The 21,015-nt window shown below is 48.8% G+C and overlaps 1 protein-coding gene across 1 annotated transcript in view; it reads right to left on the bottom strand.

The window, feature by feature from the left end:
* GRAMD1C (GRAM domain containing 1C) overlaps positions 1-21,015 on the bottom strand; it is a 455,805-nt gene that overhangs the window by 284,987 nt on the left and 149,803 nt on the right. Inside the window, exon 3 of the mRNA XM_053705832.1 lies at positions 431-515. Coding sequence (XP_053561807.1) covers positions 431-515 — 85 coding nt within the window. The remainder of the gene's footprint in view (positions 1-430; positions 516-21,015) is intronic.

Genomic DNA, 21,015 nt, shown 5'->3' with positions numbered 1-21,015 from the left:
CAGGTTAGAGGGTTATGGGCTACATATGAGGTGTGATGTGGGTATATGGCTGACACAGGTTAGAGGGTTAGGGGCTACATATGAAGTGTGATGTGGGCATATGGCTGACACAGGTTAGAGGGTTAGGGGCTACATATGAAGTGTGATGTGGGTATATGGCTGACACAGGCTAGAGGGTTAGGGGGTAGTGGTACATATGAGGTGTGATGTGGGCATATGGCTGACACAGGTTAGAGGGTTAGGGGGTAGTGGTACATATGAGGTGTGATGTGGGCATATAGCTGACACAGGTTAGAGGGTTAGGGGGTAGTGGTACATATGAGGTGTGATGTGGGCATATGGCTGACACAGGTTAGAGGGTTAGGGGGTAGTGGTGGAAATATTAATCTGCTCAGATGAAACTTTGCTGAGAGCCCCGACAATATCTCACCTACTATCAGTTTCTCAGATTCTGGCAAATCTTTGAAAAGTTTCCGAAATTCCTCACTCCTCTGCTTGTATGTCGAACTTGCAACCTGCAAGAGATGAAGCAAGATTACAAATATAGCAGCAATTCAAGCAGCCAGTCTATACAAAGATCCAAATCCGCAAATGCTTTTTTATGATAAATGCAAACCTATCAGTGTTAATAAACAGTGTCCTTCTATCCCAAAAAGCACTAAAAGTTTACAAATTCCCCCACCTCTGTAGTATACAAGGCAAGCAGCGCTATTCATGTTCCTCCCAGCATGCTCTGCAGTATACAAGGCCAGCAGCGCTACTCATGTTCCTCCCAGCATGCTCTGCAGTATACAAGGCCAGCAGCCCTATTCATGTTCTTCCCAGCATGCTCTGCAGTATACAAGGCCAGCAGCACTAATCATGTTCCTCCCAGCATGCTCTGCAGTATACAAGGCCAGCAGCCCTATTCCTGTTCCTCCCAGCATGCTCTGCAGTATACAAGACCAGCAGCCCTATTCATGTTCTTCCCAGCATGCTCTGCAGTATACAAGGCCAGCAGCACTAATCATGTTCCTCCCAGCATGCTCTGCAGTATACAAGGCCAGCAGCCCTATTCCTGTTCCTCCCAGCATGCTCTGCAGTATACAAGACCAGCAGCGCTACTCATGTTCCTTCCAGCATGCTTTGCAGTATACAAGAACAGCAGCGCTATTCATGTTCCTCCCAGCATGCTCTGCAGTATACAAGGCCAGCAGCCCTATTCATGTTCCTCCCCCAACCTCTGCAGTATACAAGGCCAGCAGCCCTATTCATGTTCCTCCCAGCATGCTCTGCAGTATACAAGGCCAGCAGCCCTATTCATATTCCTCCCAGCATGCTCTGCAGTATACAAGGCAAGCAGCCCATTTCATGTTCCTCCCAGCATGCTCTGCAGTATACAAGGTCAGCAGCCCTATTCATGTTCCTCCCTGCATGCTCTGCAGTATACAAGGCCAGCAGCCCTATTCATGTTCCTCCCAGCATGCTCTGCAGTATACAAGGCCAGCAGCCCTATTCATGTTCCTCCCTCCCAGCATGCTCTGCAGTATACAAGACCAGCAGCTCTATTCATGTTCCTCCCAGCATGCTCTGCAGTATACAAGGCCAGCAGCCCTATCCATGTTCCTCCCTGCATGCTTTGCAGTATACAAGGCCAGCAGCCCTGTTCATGTTCCTCCCTGCATGCTTTGCAGTATACAAGGCCAGCCGCCCTCTTCATGTTCCTCCCAGCATGCTCTGCAGTATACAAGGCCAGCAGCCCTGTTCATGTTCCTCCCTGCATGCTCTGCAGTATACAAGGCCAGCAGCCCTATTCATGTTCCTCCCAGCATGCTCTGCAGTATACAAGGCCAGCAGCCCTGTTCATGTTCCTCCCTGCATGCTTTGCAGTATACAAGGCCAGCAGCCCTATTCATGTTCCTCCCAGCATGCTCTGCAGTATACAAGGCCAGCAGCCCTGTTCATGTTCCTCCCTGCATGCTTTGCAGTATACAAGGCCAGCAGCCCTATTCATGTTCCTCCCAGCATGCTCTGCAGTATACAAGGCCAGCAGCCCTGTTCATGTTCCTCCCAGCATACTCTGCAGTATACAAGGCCAGCAGCCCTATTCATGTTCCTCCCAGCATGCTCTGGTGTATACAAGGCCAGCAGCCCTGTTCATGTTCCTCCCTGCGTGCTTTGCAGTATACAAGGCCAGCAGCCCTGTTCATGTTCCTCCCAGCATGCTCTGCAGTATACAAGGCCAGCAGCCCTATTTATGTTCCTTCCTGCATGCTCTGCAGTATACAAGGCCAGCAGCCCTATTCATGTTCCTCCCAGCATGCTTTGCAGTATACAAGGCCAGCAGCCCTATTCATGTTCCTCCCTGCATGCTCTGCAGTATACAAGGCCAGCAGCGCTACTCATGTTCCTCCCTGCATGCTCTGCAGTATACAAGGCCAGCAGCCCTATTCATGTTCCTCCCTGCATGCTCTGCAGTATACAAGACCAGAAGCCATATTCATGTTCCTCCCTGCATGTTCTGCAGTATACAAGGCCAGAAGCCCTGTTCATGTTCCTCCCTGCATGTTCTGCAGTATACAAGGCCAGAAGCCCTGTTCATGTTCCTCCCTGCATGCTTTGCAGTATACAAGGCCAGCAGCACTAATCATGTTCCTCCCAGCATGCTCTGCAGTATACAAGGCCAGCAGCCCTATTCCTGTTCCTCCCAGCATGCTCTGCAGTATACAAGACCAGCAGCCCTATTCATGTTCTTCCCAGCATGCTCTGCAGTATACAAGGCCAGCAGCACTAATCATGTTCCTCCCAGCATGCTCTGCAGTATACAAGGCCAGCAGCCCTATTCCTGTTCCTCCCAGCATGCTCTGCAGTATACAAGACCAGCAGCGCTACTCATGTTCCTTCCAGCATGCTTTGCAGTATACAAGAACAGCAGCGCTATTCATGTTCCTCCCAGCATGCTCTGCAGTATACAAGGCCAGCAGCCCTATTCATGTTCCTCCCCCAACCTCTGCAGTATACAAGGCCAGCAGCCCTATTCATGTTCCTCCCAGCATGCTCTGCAGTATACAAGGCCAGCAGCCCTATTCATATTCCTCCCAGCATGCTCTGCAGTATACAAGGCAAGCAGCCCATTTCATGTTCCTCCCAGCATGCTCTGCAGTATACAAGGCCAGCAGCCCTATTCATGTTCCTCCCTGCATGCTCTGCAGTATACAAGGCCAGCAGCCCTATTCATGTTCCTCCCAGCATGCTCTGCAGTATACAAGGCCAGCAGCCCTATTCATGTTCCTCCCTCCCAGCATGCTCTGCAGTATACAAGACCAGCAGCTCTATTCATGTTCCTCCCAGCATGCTCTGCAGTATACAAGGCCAGCAGCCCTATCCATGTTCCTCCCTGCATGCTTTGCAGTATACAAGGCCAGCAGCCCTGTTCATGTTCCTCCCTGCATGCTTTGCAGTATACAAGGCCAGCCGCCCTCTTCATGTTCCTCCCAGCATGCTCTGCAGTATACAAGGCCAGCAGCCCTGTTCATGTTCCTCCCTGCATGCTTTGCAGTATACAAGGCCAGCAGCCCTATTCATGTTCCTCCCAGCATGCTCTGCAGTATACAAGGCCAGCAGCCCTGTTCATGTTCCTCCCTGCATGCTCTGCAGTATACAAGGCCAGCAGCCCTATTCATGTTCCTCCCAGCATGCTCTGCAGTATACAAGGCCAGCAGCCCTGTTCATGTTCCTCCCTGCATGCTTTGCAGTATACAAGGCCAGCAGCCCTATTCATGTTCCTCCCAGCATGCTCTGCAGTATACAAGGCCAGCAGCCCTGTTCATGTTCCTCCCAGCATGCTCTGCAGTATACAAGGCCAGCAGCCCTATTCATGTTCCTCCCAGCATGCTCTGGTGTATACAAGGCCAGCAGCCCTGTTCATGTTCCTCCCTGCGTGCTTTGCAGTATACAAGGCCAGCAGCCCTGTTCATGTTCCTCCCAGCATGCTCTGCAGTATACAAGGCCAGCAGCCCTATTTATGTTCCTTCCTGCATGCTCTGCAGTATACAAGGCCAGCAGCCCTATTCATGTTCCTCCCAGCATGCTTTGCAGTATACAAGGCCAGCAGCCCTATTCATGTTCCTCCCTGCATGCTCTGCAGTATACAAGGCCAGCAGCGCTACTCATGTTCCTCCCTGCATGCTCTGCAGTATACAAGGCCAGCAGCCCTATTCATGTTCCTCCCTGCATGCTCTGCAGTATACAAGACCAGAAGCCATATTCATGTTCCTCCCTGCATGTTCTGCAGTATACAAGGCCAGAAGCCCTGTTCATGTTCCTCCCTGCATGTTCTGCAGTATACAAGGCCAGAAGCCCTGTTCATGTTCCTCCCTGCATGCTTTGCAGTATACAAGGCCAGCAGCCCTATTCATGTTCCTCCCAGCATGCTCTGCAGTATACAAGGCCAGCAGCCCTGTTCATGTTCCTCCCTGCATGCTTTGCAGTATACAAGGCCAGCAGCCCTATTCATGTTCCTCCCAGCATGCTCTGCAGTATACAAGGCCAGCAGCCCTGTTCATGTTCCTTCCAGCATGCTCTGCAGTATACAAGGCCAGCAGCCCTATTCATGTTCCTCCCAGCATGCTCTGGTGTATACAAGGCCAGCAGCCCTGTTCATGTTCCTCCCTGCGTGCTTTGCAGTATACAAGGCCAGCAGCCCTGTTCATGTTCCTCCCAGCATGCTCTGCAGTATACAAGGCCAGCAGCCCTATTTATGTTCCTTTCTGCATGCTCTGCAGTATACAAGGCCAGCAGCCCTATTCATGTTCCTCCCAGCATGCTTTGCAGTATACAAGGCCAGCAGCCCTATTCATGTTCCTCCCTGCATGCTCTGCAGTATACAAGGCCAGCAGCGCTACTCATGTTCCTCCCTGCATGCTCTGCAGTATACAAGGCCAGCAGCCCTATTCATGTTCCTCCCTGCATGCTCTGCAGTATACAAGACCAGAAGCCATATTCATCTTCCTCCCTGCATGTTCTGCAGTATACAAGGCCAGTAGCCCTGTTCATGTTCCTCCCTGCATGTTCTGCAGTATACAAGGCCAGAAGCCCTGTTCATGTTCCTCCCAGCATGCTCTGCAGTATACAAGGCCAGCAGCCCTATTCATGTTCCTCCCAGCATGCTCTGCAGTATACAAGGCCAGCAGGCCTGTTCATGTTCCTCCCTGCATGCTTTGCAGTATACAAGGCCAGCAGCCCTATTCATGTTCCTCCCAGCATGCTCTGGTGTATACAAGGTCAGCAGCGCTACTCATGTTCCTCCCTGCATGCTCTGCAGTATACAAGGCCAGCAGCCCTATTCATGTTCCTCCCCCAACCTCTGCAGTATACAAGGCCAGCAGCCCTATTCATGTTCCTCCCTGCATGCTCTGCAGTATACAAGGCCAGCAGCGCTACTCATGTTCCTCCCAGCATGCTCTGCAGTATACAAGGCCAGCAGCGCTACTCATGTTCCTCCCTGCATGCTCTGCAGTATACAAGGCCAGCAGCGCTACTCATGTTCCTCTCTGCATGCTCTGCAGTATACAAGGCCAGCAGCGCTACTCATGTTCCTCTCTGCATGCTCTGCAGTATACAAGGCCAGCAGCCCTATCCATGTTCCTCCCAGCATGCTCTGAAGTATACAAGGCCAGCAGCCCTGTTCATGTTCCTCCCTGCATGCTTTGCAGTATACAAGGCCAGCAGCCCTATTCCTGTTCCTCCCAGCATGCTCTGCAGTATACAAGGCCAGCAGCCCTGTTCATGTTCCTCCCAGCATGCTCTGCAGTATACAAGGCCAGCAGCCCTATTCATGTTCCTCCCAGCATGCTCTGGTGTATACAAGGCCAGCAGCCCTGTTCATGTTCCTCCCTGCGTGCTTTGCAGTATACAAGGCCAGCAGCCCTGTTCATGTTCCTCCCAGCATGCTCTGCAGTATACAAGGCCAGCAGCCCTATTCATGTTCCTTCCTGCATGCTCTGCAGTATACAAGGCCAGCAGCCCTATTCATGTTCCTCCCAGCATGCTTTGCAGTATACAAGGCCAGCAGCCCTATTCATGTTCCTCCCTGCATGCTCTGCAGTATACAAGGCCAGCAGCGCTACTCATGTTCCTCCCTGCATGCTCTGCAGTATACAAGGCCAGCAGCCCTATTCATGTTCCTCCCTGCATGCTCTGCAGTATACAAGACCAGAAGCCATATTCATGTTCCTCCCTGCATGTTCTGCAGTATACAAAGCCAGCAGCCCTATTCATGTTCCTCCCTGTATGTTCTGCAGTATACAAGGCCAGAAGCCCTGTTCATGTTCCTCCCTGCATGCTTTGCAGTATACAAGGCCAGCAGCCCTATTCATGTTCCTCCCAGCATGCTCTGCAGTATACAAGGCCAGCAGCCCTGTTCATGTTCCTCCCAGCATGCTCTGCAGTATACAAGGCCAGAAGCCCTATTCATGTTCCTCCCAGCATGCTCTGCAGTATACAAGGCCAGCAGCGCTACTCATGTTCCTCTCTGTATGCTCTGCAGTATACAAGACCAGCAGCCCTATTCATGTTCCTCCCAGCATGCTCTGCAGTATACAAGGCCAGCAGCGCTACTCATGTTCCTCTCTGTATGCTCTGCAGTATACAAGGCCAGCAGCGCTACTCATGTTCCTCCCTGCATGCTCTGCAGTATACAAGGCCAGCAGCCCTATTCATGTTCCTCCCTGCATGCTCTGCAGTATACAAGGCCAGCAGCCCTATTCATGTTCCTCCCCCAACCTCTGCAGTATACAAGGCCAGCAGCCCTATTCATGTTCCTCCCTGCATGCTCTGCAGTATACAAGGCCAGCAGCGCTACTCATGTTCCTCCCTGCATGCTCTGCAGTATACAAGGCCAGCAGCCCTATTCATGTTCCTCCCTGCATGCTCTGCAGTATACAAGACCAGAAGCCATATTCATCTTCCTCCCTGCATGTTCTGCAGTATACAAGGCCAGTAGCCCTGTTCATGTTCCTCCCTGCATGTTCTGCAGTATACAAGGCCAGAAGCCCTGTTCATGTTCCTCCCAGCATGCTCTGCAGTATACAAGGCCAGCAGCCCTATTCATGTTCCTCCCAGCATGCTCTGCAGTATACAAGGCCAGCAGGCCTGTTCATGTTCCTCCCTGCATGCTTTGCAGTATACAAGGCCAGCAGCCCTATTCATGTTCCTCCCAGCATGCTCTGGTGTATACAAGGTCAGCAGCGCTACTCATGTTCCTCCCTGCATGCTCTGCAGTATACAAGGCCAGCAGCGCTACTCATGTTCCTCTCTGCATGCTCTGCAGTATACAAGGCCAGCGGCGCTACTCATGTTCCTCTCTGCATGCTCTGCAGTATACAAGGCCAGCAGCCCTATCCATGTTCCTCCCAGCATGCTCTGAAGTATACAAGGCCAGCAGCCCTGTTCATGTTCCTCCCTGCATGCTTTGCAGTATACAAGGCCAGCAGCCCTATTCCTGTTCCTCCCAGCATGCTCTGCAGTATACAAGGCCAGCAGCCCTGTTCATGTTCCTCCCAGCATGCTCTGCAGTATACAAGGCCAGCAGCCCTATTCATGTTCCTCCCAGCATGCTCTGGTGTATACAAGGCCAGCAGCCCTGTTCATGTTCCTCCCTGCGTGCTTTGCAGTATACAAGGCCAGCAGCCCTGTTCATGTTCCTCCCAGCATGCTCTGCAGTATACAAGGCCAGCAGCCCTATTCATGTTCCTTCCTGCATGCTCTGCAGTATACAAGGCCAGCAGCCCTATTCATGTTCCTCCCAGCATGCTTTGCAGTATACAAGGCCAGCAGCCCTATTCATGTTCCTCCCTGCATGCTCTGCAGTATACAAGGCCAGCAGCGCTACTCATGTTCCTCCCTGCATGCTCTGCAGTATACAAGGCCAGCAGCCCTATTCATGTTCCTCCCTGCATGCTCTGCAGTATACAAGACCAGAAGCCATATTCATGTTCCTCCCTGCATGTTCTGCAGTATACAAAGCCAGCAGCCCTATTCATGTTCCTCCCTGTATGTTCTGCAGTATACAAGGCCAGAAGCCCTGTTCATGTTCCTCCCTGCATGCTTTGCAGTATACAAGGCCAGCAGCCCTATTCATGTTCCTCCCAGCATGCTCTGCAGTATACAAGGCCAGCAGCCCTGTTCATGTTCCTCCCAGCATGCTCTGCAGTATACAAGGCCAGAAGCCCTATTCATGTTCCTCCCAGCATGCTCTGCAGTATACAAGGCCAGCAGCGCTACTCATGTTCCTCTCTGTATGCTCTGCAGTATACAAGACCAGCAGCCCTATTCATGTTCCTCCCAGCATGCTCTGCAGTATACAAGGCCAGCAGCGCTACTCATGTTCCTCTCTGTATGCTCTGCAGTATACAAGGCCAGCAGCGCTACTCATGTTCCTCCCTGCATGCTCTGCAGTATACAAGGCCAGCAGCCCTATTCATGTTCCTCCCTGCATGCTCTGCAGTATACAAGGCCAGCAGCCCTATTCATGTTCCTATCTGCATTCTCTGCAGTATACAAGGCCAGCAGCCCTATTCCTGTTCCTCCCAGCATGCTCTGCAGTATACAAGACCAGCAGCCCTATTCCTGTTCCTCCCAGCATGCTCTGCAGTATACAAGGCCAGCAGCGCTACTCATGTTCCTCCCTGCATGCTCTGCAGCATACAAGGCCAGCAGCCCTATTCATGTTCCTCCCTGCATGCTCTGCAGTATACAAGGCCAGCAGCCCTATTCCTGTTCCTCCCAGCATGCTCTGCAGTATAAGAGACCAGCAGCCCTATTCCTGTTCCTCCCAGCATGCTCTGCAGTATACAAGACCAGCAGCCATATTCATGTTCCTCCCTGCATGCTCTGCAGTATACAAGGCCAGCAGCGCTACTCATGTTTCTCCCAGCATGCTCTGCAGTATACAAGGCCAGCAGCGCTATTCATGTTCCTCCCTGCATGCTCTGCTGTATACAAGGCCAGCAGCGCTACTCATGTTCCTCTCTGCATGCTCTGCAGTATACAAGGCCAGCAGTCCTATTCATTTTCCTCCCAGCATGCTCTGCAGTATACAAGGCCAGCAGCGCTACTCATGTTCCTCCCAGCATGCTCTGCAGTATACAAGGCCAGCAGCGCTACTCATGTTCCTCCCTGCATGCTCTGCAGTATACAAGGCCAGCAGCGCTACTCATGTTCCTCCCTGCATGCTCTGCAGTATACAAGGCCAGCAGCCCTATTCATGTTCCTCCCTGTATGTTCTGCAGTATACAAGGCCAGCAGCCCTATTCATGTTCCTCCCTGCATGCTCTGCAGTATACAAGACCAGCAGCGCTACTCATGTTCCTCCCTGCATGCTCTGCAGTATACAAGGCCAGCAGCGCTACTCATGTTCCTCCCTGCATGCTCTGCAGTATACAAGGCCAGCAGCGCTACTCATGTTCCTCCCAGCATGCTCTGCAGTATACAAGGCCAGCAGCACTACTCATGTTCCTCTCTGCATGTTCTGCAGTATACAAGGCCAGCAGCGCTACTCATGTTCCTCCCAGCATGCTCTGCAGTATACAAGGCCAGCAGCCATACTCATGTTCCTCTCTGCATGCTCTGCAGTATACAAGGCCAGCAGCCCTATTCATGTTCCTCCCAGCATGCTCTGCAGTATACAAGACCAGCAGCGCTACTCATGTTCCTCCCAGCATGCTCTGCAGTATACAAGGCCAGCAGCCCTATTCATGTTCCTCCCTGTATGTTCTGCAGTATACAAGGCCAGCAGCCCTATTCATGTTCCTCCCAGCATGCTCTGCAGTATACAAGGCCAGCAGCCCTATTCATGTTCCTCCCCCCACCTCTGCAGTATACAAGGCAAGCAGCGCTATTCATGTTCCTCCCAGCATGCTCTGCAGTATACAAGGCCAGCAGCCCTATTCATATTCCTCCCAGCATGCTCTGCAGTATACAAGGCCAGCAGCCCATTTCATGTTCCTCCCAGCATGCTCTGCAGTATACAAGGTCAGCAGCCCTATTCATGTTCCTCCCTGCATGCTCTGCAGTATACAAGGCCAGCAGCCCTATTCATGTTCCTCCCAGCATGCTCTGCAGTATACAAGGTCAGCAGCCCTATTCATGTTCCTCCCAGAATGCTCTGCAGTATACAAGGCCAGCAGCTCTATTCATGTTCCTCCCTCCCAGCATGCTCTGCAGTATACAAGACCAGCAGCTCTATTCATGTTCCTCCCAGCATGCTCTGCAGTATACAAGGCCAGCAGCCCTATCCATGTTCCTCCCTGCATGCTTTGCAGTATACAAGGCCAGCAGCCCTATTCATGTTCCTCCCAGCATGCTCTGCATTATACAAGGCCAGCAGCCCTGTTCATGTTCCTCCCTGCATGCTTTGCAGTATACAAGGCCAACAGCCCTATTCATGTTCCTCCCAGCATGCTCTGCAGTATACAAGGCCAGCAGCCCTGTTCATGTTCCTCCCTGCATGCTTTGCAGTATACAAGGCCAGCAGCCCTATTCATGTTCCTCCCAGCATGCTCTGCAGTATACAAGGCCAGCAGCCCTGTTCATGTTCCTCCCAGCATGCTCTGCAGTATACAAGGCCAGCAGCCCTATTCATGTTCCTCCCAGCATGCTCTGGTGTATACAAGGCCAGCAGCCCTGTTCATGTTCCTCCCTGCTTGCTTTGCAGTATACAAGGCCAGCAGCCCTGTTCATGTTCCTCCCAGCATGCTCTGCAGTATACAAGGCCAGCAGCCCTATTTATGTTCCTTCCTGCATGCTCTGCAGTATACAAGGCCAGCAGCCCTATTCATGTTCCTCCCAGCATGCTTTGCAGTATACAAGGCCAGCAACCCTATTCATGTTCCTCCCTGCATGCTCTGCAGTATACAAGGCCAGCAGCGCTACTCATGTTCCTCCCTGCATGCTCTGCAGTATACAAGGCCAGCAGCCCAATTCATGTTCCTCCCTGCATGCTCTGCAGTATACAAGACCAGAAGCCATATTCATGTTCCTCCCTGCATGTTCTGCAGTATACAAGGCCAGAAGCCCTGTTCATGTTCCTCCCTGCATGTTCTGCAGTATACAAGGCCAGAAGCCCTGTTCATGTTCCTCCCTGCATGCTTTGCAGTATACAAGGCCAGCAGCCCTATTCATGTTCCTCCCAGCATGCTCTGCAGTATACAAGGCCAGCAGCCCTATTCATGTTCCTCCCAGCATGCTCTGCAGTATACAAGGCCAGCAGCCATATTCATGTTCCTCCCTGCATGCTCTGCAGTATACAAGGCCAGCAGCCCTGTTCATGTTCCTCCCAGCATGCTCTGCAGTATACAAGGCCAGCAGCCCTATTCATGTTCCTCCCAGCATGCTCTGCAGTATACAAGGCCAGCAGCGCTACTCATGTTCCTCTCTGTATTCTCTGCAGTATACAAGACCAGCAGCCCTATTCATGTTCCTCCCAGCATGCTCTGCAGTTTACAAGGCCAGCAGCGCTACTCATGTTCCTCTCTGTATGCTCTGCAGTATACAAGGCCAGCAGCCCTGTTCATGTTCCTCCCTGCATGCTCTGCAGTATACAAGGCCAGCAGCCCTATTCATGTTCCTCCCTGTATGCTCTGCAGTATACAAGGCCAGCAGCCCTATTCCTGTTCCTCCCAGCATGCTATGCAGTATACAAGACCAGCAGCCCTATTCCTGTTCCTCCCAGCATGCTCTGCAGTATACAAGGCCAGCAGCCCTATTCATGTTCCTCCCTGCATGCTCTGCAGTATACAAGGCCAGCAGCGCTACTCATGTTCCTCCCAGCATGCTCTGCAGTATACAAGGCCAGCAGCGCTACTCATGTTCCTCCCTGCATGCTCTGCAGTATACAAGGCCAGCAGCGCTACTCATGTTCCTCTCTGCATGCTCTGCAGTATACAAGGCCAGCAGCCCTATTCATGTTCCTCCCAGCATGCTCTGCAGTATACAAGGCCAGCAGCGCTACTCATGTTCCTCCCAGCATGCTCTGCAGTATACAAGGCCAGCAGCGCTACTCATGTTCCTCCCTGCATGCTCTGCAGTATACAAGGCCAGCAGCCCTATTCATGTTCCTCCCCCAACCTCTGCAGTATACAAGGCCAGCAGCCCTATTCATGTTCCTCCCTGCATGCTCTGCAGTATACAAGGCCAGCAGCGCTACTCATGTTCCTCCCAGCATGCTCTGCAGTATACAAGGCCAGCAGCGCTACTCATGTTCCTCCCTGCATGCTCTGCAGTATACAAGGCCAGCAGCCCTATTCATGTTCCTCTCTGCATGCTCTGCAGTATACAAGGCCAGCAGCGCTACTCATGTTCCTCTCTGCATGCTCTGCAGTATACAAGGCCAGCAGCGCTATTCATGTTCCTCCCAGCATGCTCTGCAGTATACAAGGCCAGCAGCGCTACTCATGTTCCTCCCTGCATGCTCTGCAGTATACAAGGCCAGCAGCCCTATTCATGTTCCTCCCAGCATGCTCTGCAGTATACAAGGCCAGCAGCCCTATTCATGTTCCTCTCTGCATGCTCTGCAGTATACAAGGCCAGCAGCGCTACTCATGTTCCTCTCTGCATGCTCTGCAGTATACAAGGCCAGCAGCGCTACTCATGTTCCTCTCTGCATGCTCTGCAGTATACAAGGCCAGCAGCCCTATTCATGTTCCTCCCTGTATGTTCTGCAGTATACAAGGCCAGCAGCCCTATTCATGTTTCTCCCTGCATGCTCTGCAGTATACAAGGCCAGCAGCCCATTTCATGTTCCTCCCAGCATGCTCTGCAGTATACAAGGCCAGCAGCCCTATTCATGTTCCTCCCTGCATGCTCTGCAGTATACAAGGCCAGCAGCCCTATTCATGTTCCTCCCTGCATGCTCTGCAGTATACAAGGCCAGCAGCCCTATTCATGTTTCTCCCAGCATGCTCTGCAGTATACAAGGCCAGCAGCCCTATTCATGTTCCTCCCTGCATGCTCTGCAGTATACAAGGCCAGCAGCCCTATTCATGTTCCTCCCTGCATGCTCTGCAGTATACAAGGCCAGCAGCCCTATTCATGTTCCTCCCTGTATGTTCTGCAGTATACAAGGCCAGCAGCCCTATTCATGTTCCTCCCAGCCTGCTCTGCAGTATACAAGGCCAGCAGCCCTATTCATGTTCCTCCCTGCATGCTCTGCAGTATACAAGACCAGCAGCGCTACTCATGTTCCTCCCTGCATGCTCTGCAGTATACAAGACCAGCAGCCATATTCATGTTCCTCCCTGCATGCTCTGCAGTATACAAGGCCAGCAGCCCTATTCATGTTCCTCCCTGTATGTTCTGCAGTATACAAGACCAGAAGCCATATTCATGTTCCTCTCTGCATGCTCTGCAGTATACAAGGCCAGCAGCGCTACTCATGTTTCTCCCAGCATGCTCTGCAGTATACAAGGCCAGCAGCGCTACTCATGTTCCTCTCTGCATGCTCTGCAGTATACAAGGCCAGCAGTGCTACTCATGTTCCTCTCTGCATGCTCTGCAGTATACAAGGCCAGCAGTGCTACTCATGTTCCTCCCTGCATGCTCTGCAGTATACAAGGCCAGCAGCCCTATTCCTGTTCCTCTCTGCATGCTCTGCAGTATACAAGACCAGCAACCATATTCATGTTCCTCCCTGCATGCTCTGCAGTATACAAGGCCAGCAGCGCTACTCATGTTTCTCCCAGCATGCTCTGCAGTATACAAGGCCAGCAGTGCTACTCATGTTCCTCCCTGCATGCTCTGCAGTATACAAGGCCAGCAGCCCTATTCATGTTCCTCCCAGCATGCTCTGCAGTATACAAGACCAGAAGCCATATTCATGTTCCTCCCTGCATGCTCTGCAGTATACAAGGCCAGCAGCCCTATTCATGTTCCTCCCAGCATGCTCTGCAGTATACAAGACCAGAAGCCATATTCATGTTCCTCCCTGCATGCTCTGCAGTATACAAGACCAGAAGCCATATTCATGTTCCTCCCTGCATGCTCTGCAGTATACAAGGCCAGCAGCGCTACTCATGTTCCTCTCTGCATGCTCTGCAGTATACAAGGCCAGCAGCGCTACTCATGTTCCTCTCTGCATGCTCTGCAGTATACAAGGCCAGCAGCGCTATTCATGTTCCTCCCTGCATGCTCTGCAGTATACAAGAACAGCAGCCATATTTATGTTCCTCCCAGCATGCTCTGCAGTATACAAGGCCAGCAGCGCTATTCATGTTCCTCCCTGTATGTTCTGCAGTATACAAGGCCAGCAGCGCTACTCATGTTCCTCCCAGCATGCTCTGCAGTATACAAGGCCAGCAGCCATATTCATGTTCCTCCCAGCATGCTCTGCAGTATACAAGACCAGCAGCCCTATTCCTGTTCCTCCCTGCATGCTCTGCAGTATACAAGGCCAGCAGCCCTATTCATGTTCCTCCCTGTATGTTCTGCAGTATACAAGGCCAGCAGCCATATTCATGTTCCTCCCTGTATGTTCTGCAGTATACAAGGCCAGCAGCCCTATTCATGTTCCTCCCTGTATGTTCTGCAGTATACAAGGCCGGCAGCCCTATTCATGTTCCTCCCTGTATGTTCTGCAGTATACAAGGCCAGCAGCCCTATTCATGTTTCTCCCTGCATGCTCTGCAGTATACAAGGCCAGCAGCCCATTTCATGTTCCTCCCAGCATGCTCTGCAGTATACAAGGCCAGCAGCCCTATTCATGTTCCTCCCTGCATGCTCTGCAGTATACAAGGCCAGCAGCGCTACTCATGTTCCTCTCTGCATGCTCTGCAGTATACAAGGCCAGCAGCGCTACTCATGTTCCTCTCTGCATGCTCTGCAGTATACAAGGCCAGCAGTCCTATTCATGTTCCTCCCTGTATGTTCTGCAGTATACAAGGCCAGCAGCCCTATTCATGTTTCTCCCTGCATGCTCTGCAGTATACAAGGCCAGCAGCCCATTTCATGTTCCTCCCAGCATGCTCTGCAGTATACAAGGCCAGCAGCCCTATTCATGTTCCTCCCTGCATGCTCTGCAGTATACAAGGCCAGCAGCCCTATTCATGTTCCTCCCTGCATGCTCTGCAGTATACAAGGCCAGCAGCCCTATTCATGTTTCTCCCAGCATGCTCTGCAGTATACAAGGCCAGCAGCCCTATTCATGTTCCTCCCTGCATGCTCTGCAGTATACAAGGCCAGCAGCCCTATTCATGTTCCTCCCTGCATGCTCTGCAGTATACAAGGCCAGCAGCCCTATTCATGTTCCTCCCTGTATGTTCTGCAGTATACAAGGCCAGCAGCCCTATTCATGTTCCTCCCAGCCTGCTCTGCAGTATACAAGGCCAGCAGCCCTATTCATGTTCCTCCCTGCATGCTCTGCAGTATACAAGACCAGCAGCGCTACTCATGTTCCTCCCTGCATGCTCTGCAGTATACAAGACCAGCAGCCATATTCATGTTCCTCCCTGCATGCTCTGCAGTATACAAGGCCAGCAGCCCTATTCATGTTCCTCCCTGTATGTTCTGCAGTATACAAGACCAGAAGCCATATTCATGTTCCTCTCTGCATGCTCTGCAGTATACAAGGCCAGCAGCGCTACTCATGTTTCTCCCAGCATGCTCTGCAGTATACAAGGCCAGCAGCGCTACTCATGTTCCTCTCTGCATGCTCTGCAGTATACAAGGCCAGCAGTGCTACTCATGTTCCTCTCTGCATGCTCTGCAGTATACAAGGCCAGCAGTGCTACTCATGTTCCTCCCTGCATGCTCTGCAGTATACAAGGCCAGCAGCCCTATTCCTGTTCCTCTCTGCATGCTCTGCAGTATACAAGACCAGCAACCATATTCATGTTCCTCCCTGCATGCTCTGCAGTATACAAGGCCAGCAGCGCTACTCATGTTTCTCCCAGCATGCTCTGCAGTATACAAGGCCAGCAGTGCTACTCATGTTCCTCCCTGCATGCTCTGCAGTATACAAGGCCAGCAGCCCTATTCATGTTCCTCCCAGCATGCTCTGCAGTATACAAGACCAGAAGCCATATTCATGTTCCTCCCTGCATGCTCTGCAGTATACAAGGCCAGCAGCCCTATTCATGTTCCTCCCAGCATGCTCTGCAGTATACAAGACCAGAAGCCATATTCATGTTCCTCCCTGCATGCTCTGCAGTATACAAGACCAGAAGCCATATTCATGTTCCTCCCTGCATGCTCTGCAGTATACAAGGCCAGCAGCGCTACTCATGTTCCTCTCTGCATGCTCTGCAGTATACAAGGCCAGCAGCGCTACTCATGTTCCTCTCTGCATGCTCTGCAGTATACAAGGCCAGCAGCGCTATTCATGTTCCTCCCTGCATGCTCTGCAGTATACAAGAACAGCAGCCATATTTATGTTCCTCCCAGCATGCTCTGCAGTATACAAGGCCAGCAGCGCTACTCATGTTCCTCCCTGTATGTTCTGCAGTATACAAGGCCAGCAGCGCTACTCATGTTCCTCCCAGCATGCTCTGCAGTATACAAGGCCAGCAGCCATATTCATGTTCCTCCCAGCATGCTCTGCAGTATACAAGACCAGCAGCCCTATTCCTGTTCCTCCCTGCATGCTCTGCAGTATACAAGGCCAGCAGCCCTATTCATGTTCCTCCCTGTATGTTCTGCAGTATACAAGGCCAGCAGCCATATTCATGTTCCTCCCTGTATGTTCTGCAGTATACAAGGCCAGCAGCCCTATTCATGTTCCTCCCTGTATGTTCTGCAGTATACAAGGCCGGCAGCCCTATTCATGTTCCTCCCTGTATGTTCTGCAGTATACAAGGCCAGCAGCCCTATTCATGTTCCTCCCTGTATGTTCTGCAGTATACAAGGCCAACAGCCCTATTCATGTTCCTCCCAGCATGCTCTGCAGTATACAAGGCCAGCAGCGCTACTCATGTTCCTCTCTGCATGCTCTGCAGTATACAAGGCCAGCAGCGCTACTCATGTTCCTCTGCATGCTCTGCAGTATACAAGGCCAGCAGCCCTATTCATGTTCCTCCCTGTATGTTCTGCAGTATACAAGGCCAGCAGCCATATTCATGTTCCTCTGCATGCTCTGCAGTATACAAGGCCAGCAGCCCTATTCATGTTCCTCCCTGTATGTTCTGCAGTATACAAGGCCAGCAGCCATATTCATGTTCCTCCCTGTATGTTCTGCAGTATACAAGGCCAGCAGCGCTATTCATGTTCCTCCCTGCATGCTCTGCAGTATACAAGGCCAGCAGCCCTATTCATGTTCCTCCCAGCATGCTCTGCAGTATACAAGGCCAGCAGCGCTACTCATGTTCCTCCCAGCATGCTCTGCAGTATACAAGGCCAGCAGCGCTACTCATGTTCCTCCCAGCATGCTCTGCAGTATACAAGGCGAGCAGCCCTATTCATGTTCCTCCCTGCATGCTCTGCAGTATACAAGGCCAGCAGCCCTATTTATGTTCCTCCCAGCATGCTCTGCAGTATACAAGGCCAGCAGCGCTACTCATGTTCCTCCCTGCATGCTCTGCAGTATACAAGGCCAGCAGCGCTACTCATGTTCCTCCCAGCATGCTCTGCAGTATACAAGGCCAGCAGCCCTATTCATGTTCATGCTCTGCAGCATAGATGGAAGCACAACCAATAGCACTATTTCTGTGTGTTTTCAGCGATACACAAATCTTAATAAAAATAAACCGGTTTACAGTCGACAAACCAATGCATCTAAAAACCACAAGTACCTGCACACATTTCACAAATTCAATCCTTTTGCCTAATAATGCTGAGTACTTTCTTGTTTATGCCAGCAGAGGGCGCTGTTCTCATATCGTACTGATCTAATGCACACACTTTTACAACAGTTTCATTTGTGCCACGACTACAGGATAAAAATCATAGTATTATTAACATCTATATCTGCTAATCTTCAAACACAAGTTTTAAATAATATATAATCATTATAAATAATAAATATATAGAAAACAATATATACATTTGAAAATGTGAATCTAAAATAATATGCAGTAAATATGTTTATACTTCCCTTACAAATTATTTTTATAGAGTGATTTTATTTGTTTTACACTTGGTTTTCCAATTCTGATACATTTTTAGTCACAATTTATGTATATTTTTTAAAACTATTTTACAAAAAATAAACAAGAAAAACGTCCTAAAACAAATAAAGTTTAACCCCTTTCAAACGTAGAAATCAGTTATTATAGAAAACACAAAGCGAAAGTACACACAATTCAGGAAAGAAATTAGACACATAAATGTATTCAATAAATAAAATCTCTCTGTACACTATATATACTTTTTAAATGCTTAAAGGGACATAAAACAGGTTGAGATCTGTGCATATCCTAAAAGGGCTAATTAATTAAACATAGTTTGCATAAAAAAATGTTTAAAAATTGCTGCAAAATGAATTACATAGCTAAGCTGCATGGAGCTGAGTTCACAGCTTCTATGCTGCTCCAGCAGATAATCCCTATGCACTTTTGCTTTCTACCAAAACAACAATAGATATAGATACGGCCATAGAAGGAAATGTGTGGGGGAGTTAGAGCTGTACAATTCAGAAACTAAAAAGAAAGGGTTAATGGCGAGGCACTGCAGTTTTAAATTTGCAGGTAAAGTAATTAAAGTACATATTATATTATTTTCTCTCTATCCCAACTTGTTTTATGTCCCTTTAATGCTGATTAATCACTTACTAGAAGAAGGAGGGCGCAGGACACCGAAAAGGCTAGGACATTCTATGCCGTCCTAACAGCGTTAAAGGGACAATAAACACTTTGAGGTGGTAATATAAAATGATAAATCGTATATATATAAAACTTTGCAATGCACTTTCATTATTTATTTTGTCCTCTTTTCCTGTAATTCAATTCTGAAATTGTGAGCTTTACAGTTCCTGTGAGAAATTGAAGTGCAGAACACTGTTATATTCCACACAGCTGCACACTCTAGTGACCTATTTATAACTGTCCCTAATTGGCCACATCAGAGGAGGTAACCTAAGTTACAACATGGCAGCTTCCATTGTTTTATAGACATCAAAACTTTTCACTTATTTTGTCAATATTTAAAGAACTAATAAAACTTTAAAAACAACATCTGCATTTTATTCTCAGACTAATCTTTCCTTTGAATGCATCAATCTATCTAGCATTTGTTCAGTGTTAAAGGTCTCTTTAAAGCCTAGTGCTTTTAGGACAGCATGGAACATTCTTACAGCGTGTAGGGGTTAAATGGACATTAAATATATATATTTTGTCATGATTCAGATAGAACAATTTTAAAACCTTCCAGAAAGACAGGGAAACCAGTTGTCTACTAGATGAAATGTTGGTATATTTTGGGCTCTAAAAGGAGCCCTAGTACAAGCAGTGCATTACTGCACCTGAGCCCACCTAGGTATGCTTTTCAACAAAGGTTACCAAAAGAATAAAACAAATTAAATAATTCAAGTAAATTGGAACATTGTTTGCTCTATTTGAATCATGAAAGAAAAAAAATTGGATATCATGCCGCTTTAAGTGCTGTCATAGAGATTAACTGAAGAAATCGCAATAATAGATTTCACACAACAAAGATGGAATTGGCAATAACAAAATAGCTGCAAGAATGAACAATCCTTCTAAATATACCCAGGTATAAACCCTCAAAATAATATCTATCTCCATTTTAATTTCCATTTTAACATTAATGAGGTTTCTGTTCTTTGTCAAAAATTGATAAAATTATGACCAGAAACCACTTAATCACATCATTTTACATGTTCTCCCTACTCATCCTCTCTATTTCCATTTTTCCTTGTGCATTTTGTCTTGTAGCAAGATCTCTATTCCCAGACAGACAGACGAGGACAGAAACAGATCAAAAACATAATTTATGCTTACCTGATAAATTATTTTTTTCATTATGAGAGTCCACAATCCATTATTCCTGGGAAATACTCTTCCTGGCCACTAGGAAGAGGTAAAGATCCACAAACCCCAAGAGTTCTATACAACCCAACCCACCTTACTTTTAAGAGAACTGGCGTTTCGGAAACACCCTTATCCAAACCATCCTGAAAAAACTGCAAAATCCTAGGAGTTCTAAAAGAATGCCAGGAAAAACCATGATCCAAACACCAATAAATAAAACCTTCCAATCCTTATGATAGATCTTCCTAGTCACAGGTTTACAGAAAAAATTTTTCCAACACCTCTGAGTGAAAAAATAAAGCCCAATAATCGAAAAAACAGTAAGGCTGATGAAATAAGTGTTAAAACTTCACCTTTTATTGAAAATTCCGTGAGTAAAAAGACAAAGGCACAGCACACAGACTAGACTACCGCTGACGCGTTTCCTGCCCTATTGGGCACTTCATCAGAGCTACCTAACAGGTGTGTAAGGACTCCTTAAAAACAGGATATGAGCCCTACACACCTGCTGCATAATTAATTATAACAACAAAAAATTGTATTGTGAAATAAACATCCGATCAAACGTGAAATATAATAATAAACATTATGCATAACAAATAAACTTGAAAATATCGATCATAAACAAAAAAATATATACATTATTACATACTAAGACATATGCTTTCATATAAAATTGTATCATTTAGTAAGCACATTAAAAACGATAGTACAATTCTGCTTGTGGGCGATAACGATTCTTACCATAACTTAATACATGAATATCTGTCAAATACTTCCCAGTTTACTGTGGTTGGTATACACATATTGAGAACAATTGATATGAAGATATAAGAATATAAAAAGGGATTTGATATTCTAATAAACCTTAGTTAAAGCAGGATGTAAAATATATTCATGTATTGAGAAAAACACGGAGAGCAAAAGCAGTTACATGTGCCAACGTGTATTATATTATATAAAAGTCAAATGCCACAGAGTATAAACACATTGCAAAGACATAAAACTGCCTGCTCACCGTGAAACCAAACATGGATGATATATTACTATGCATTTGTATGAT

The sequence above is a fragment of the Bombina bombina genome, chromosome 3 (genome assembly GCF_027579735.1).
Source record: "Bombina bombina isolate aBomBom1 chromosome 3, aBomBom1.pri, whole genome shotgun sequence".
Taxonomy (NCBI): Eukaryota; Metazoa; Chordata; class Amphibia; order Anura; family Bombinatoridae; genus Bombina; species Bombina bombina.
Note: the sequence above shows the minus strand (reverse complement) of the source record. Positions and strands in the feature narration are given on the sequence as shown.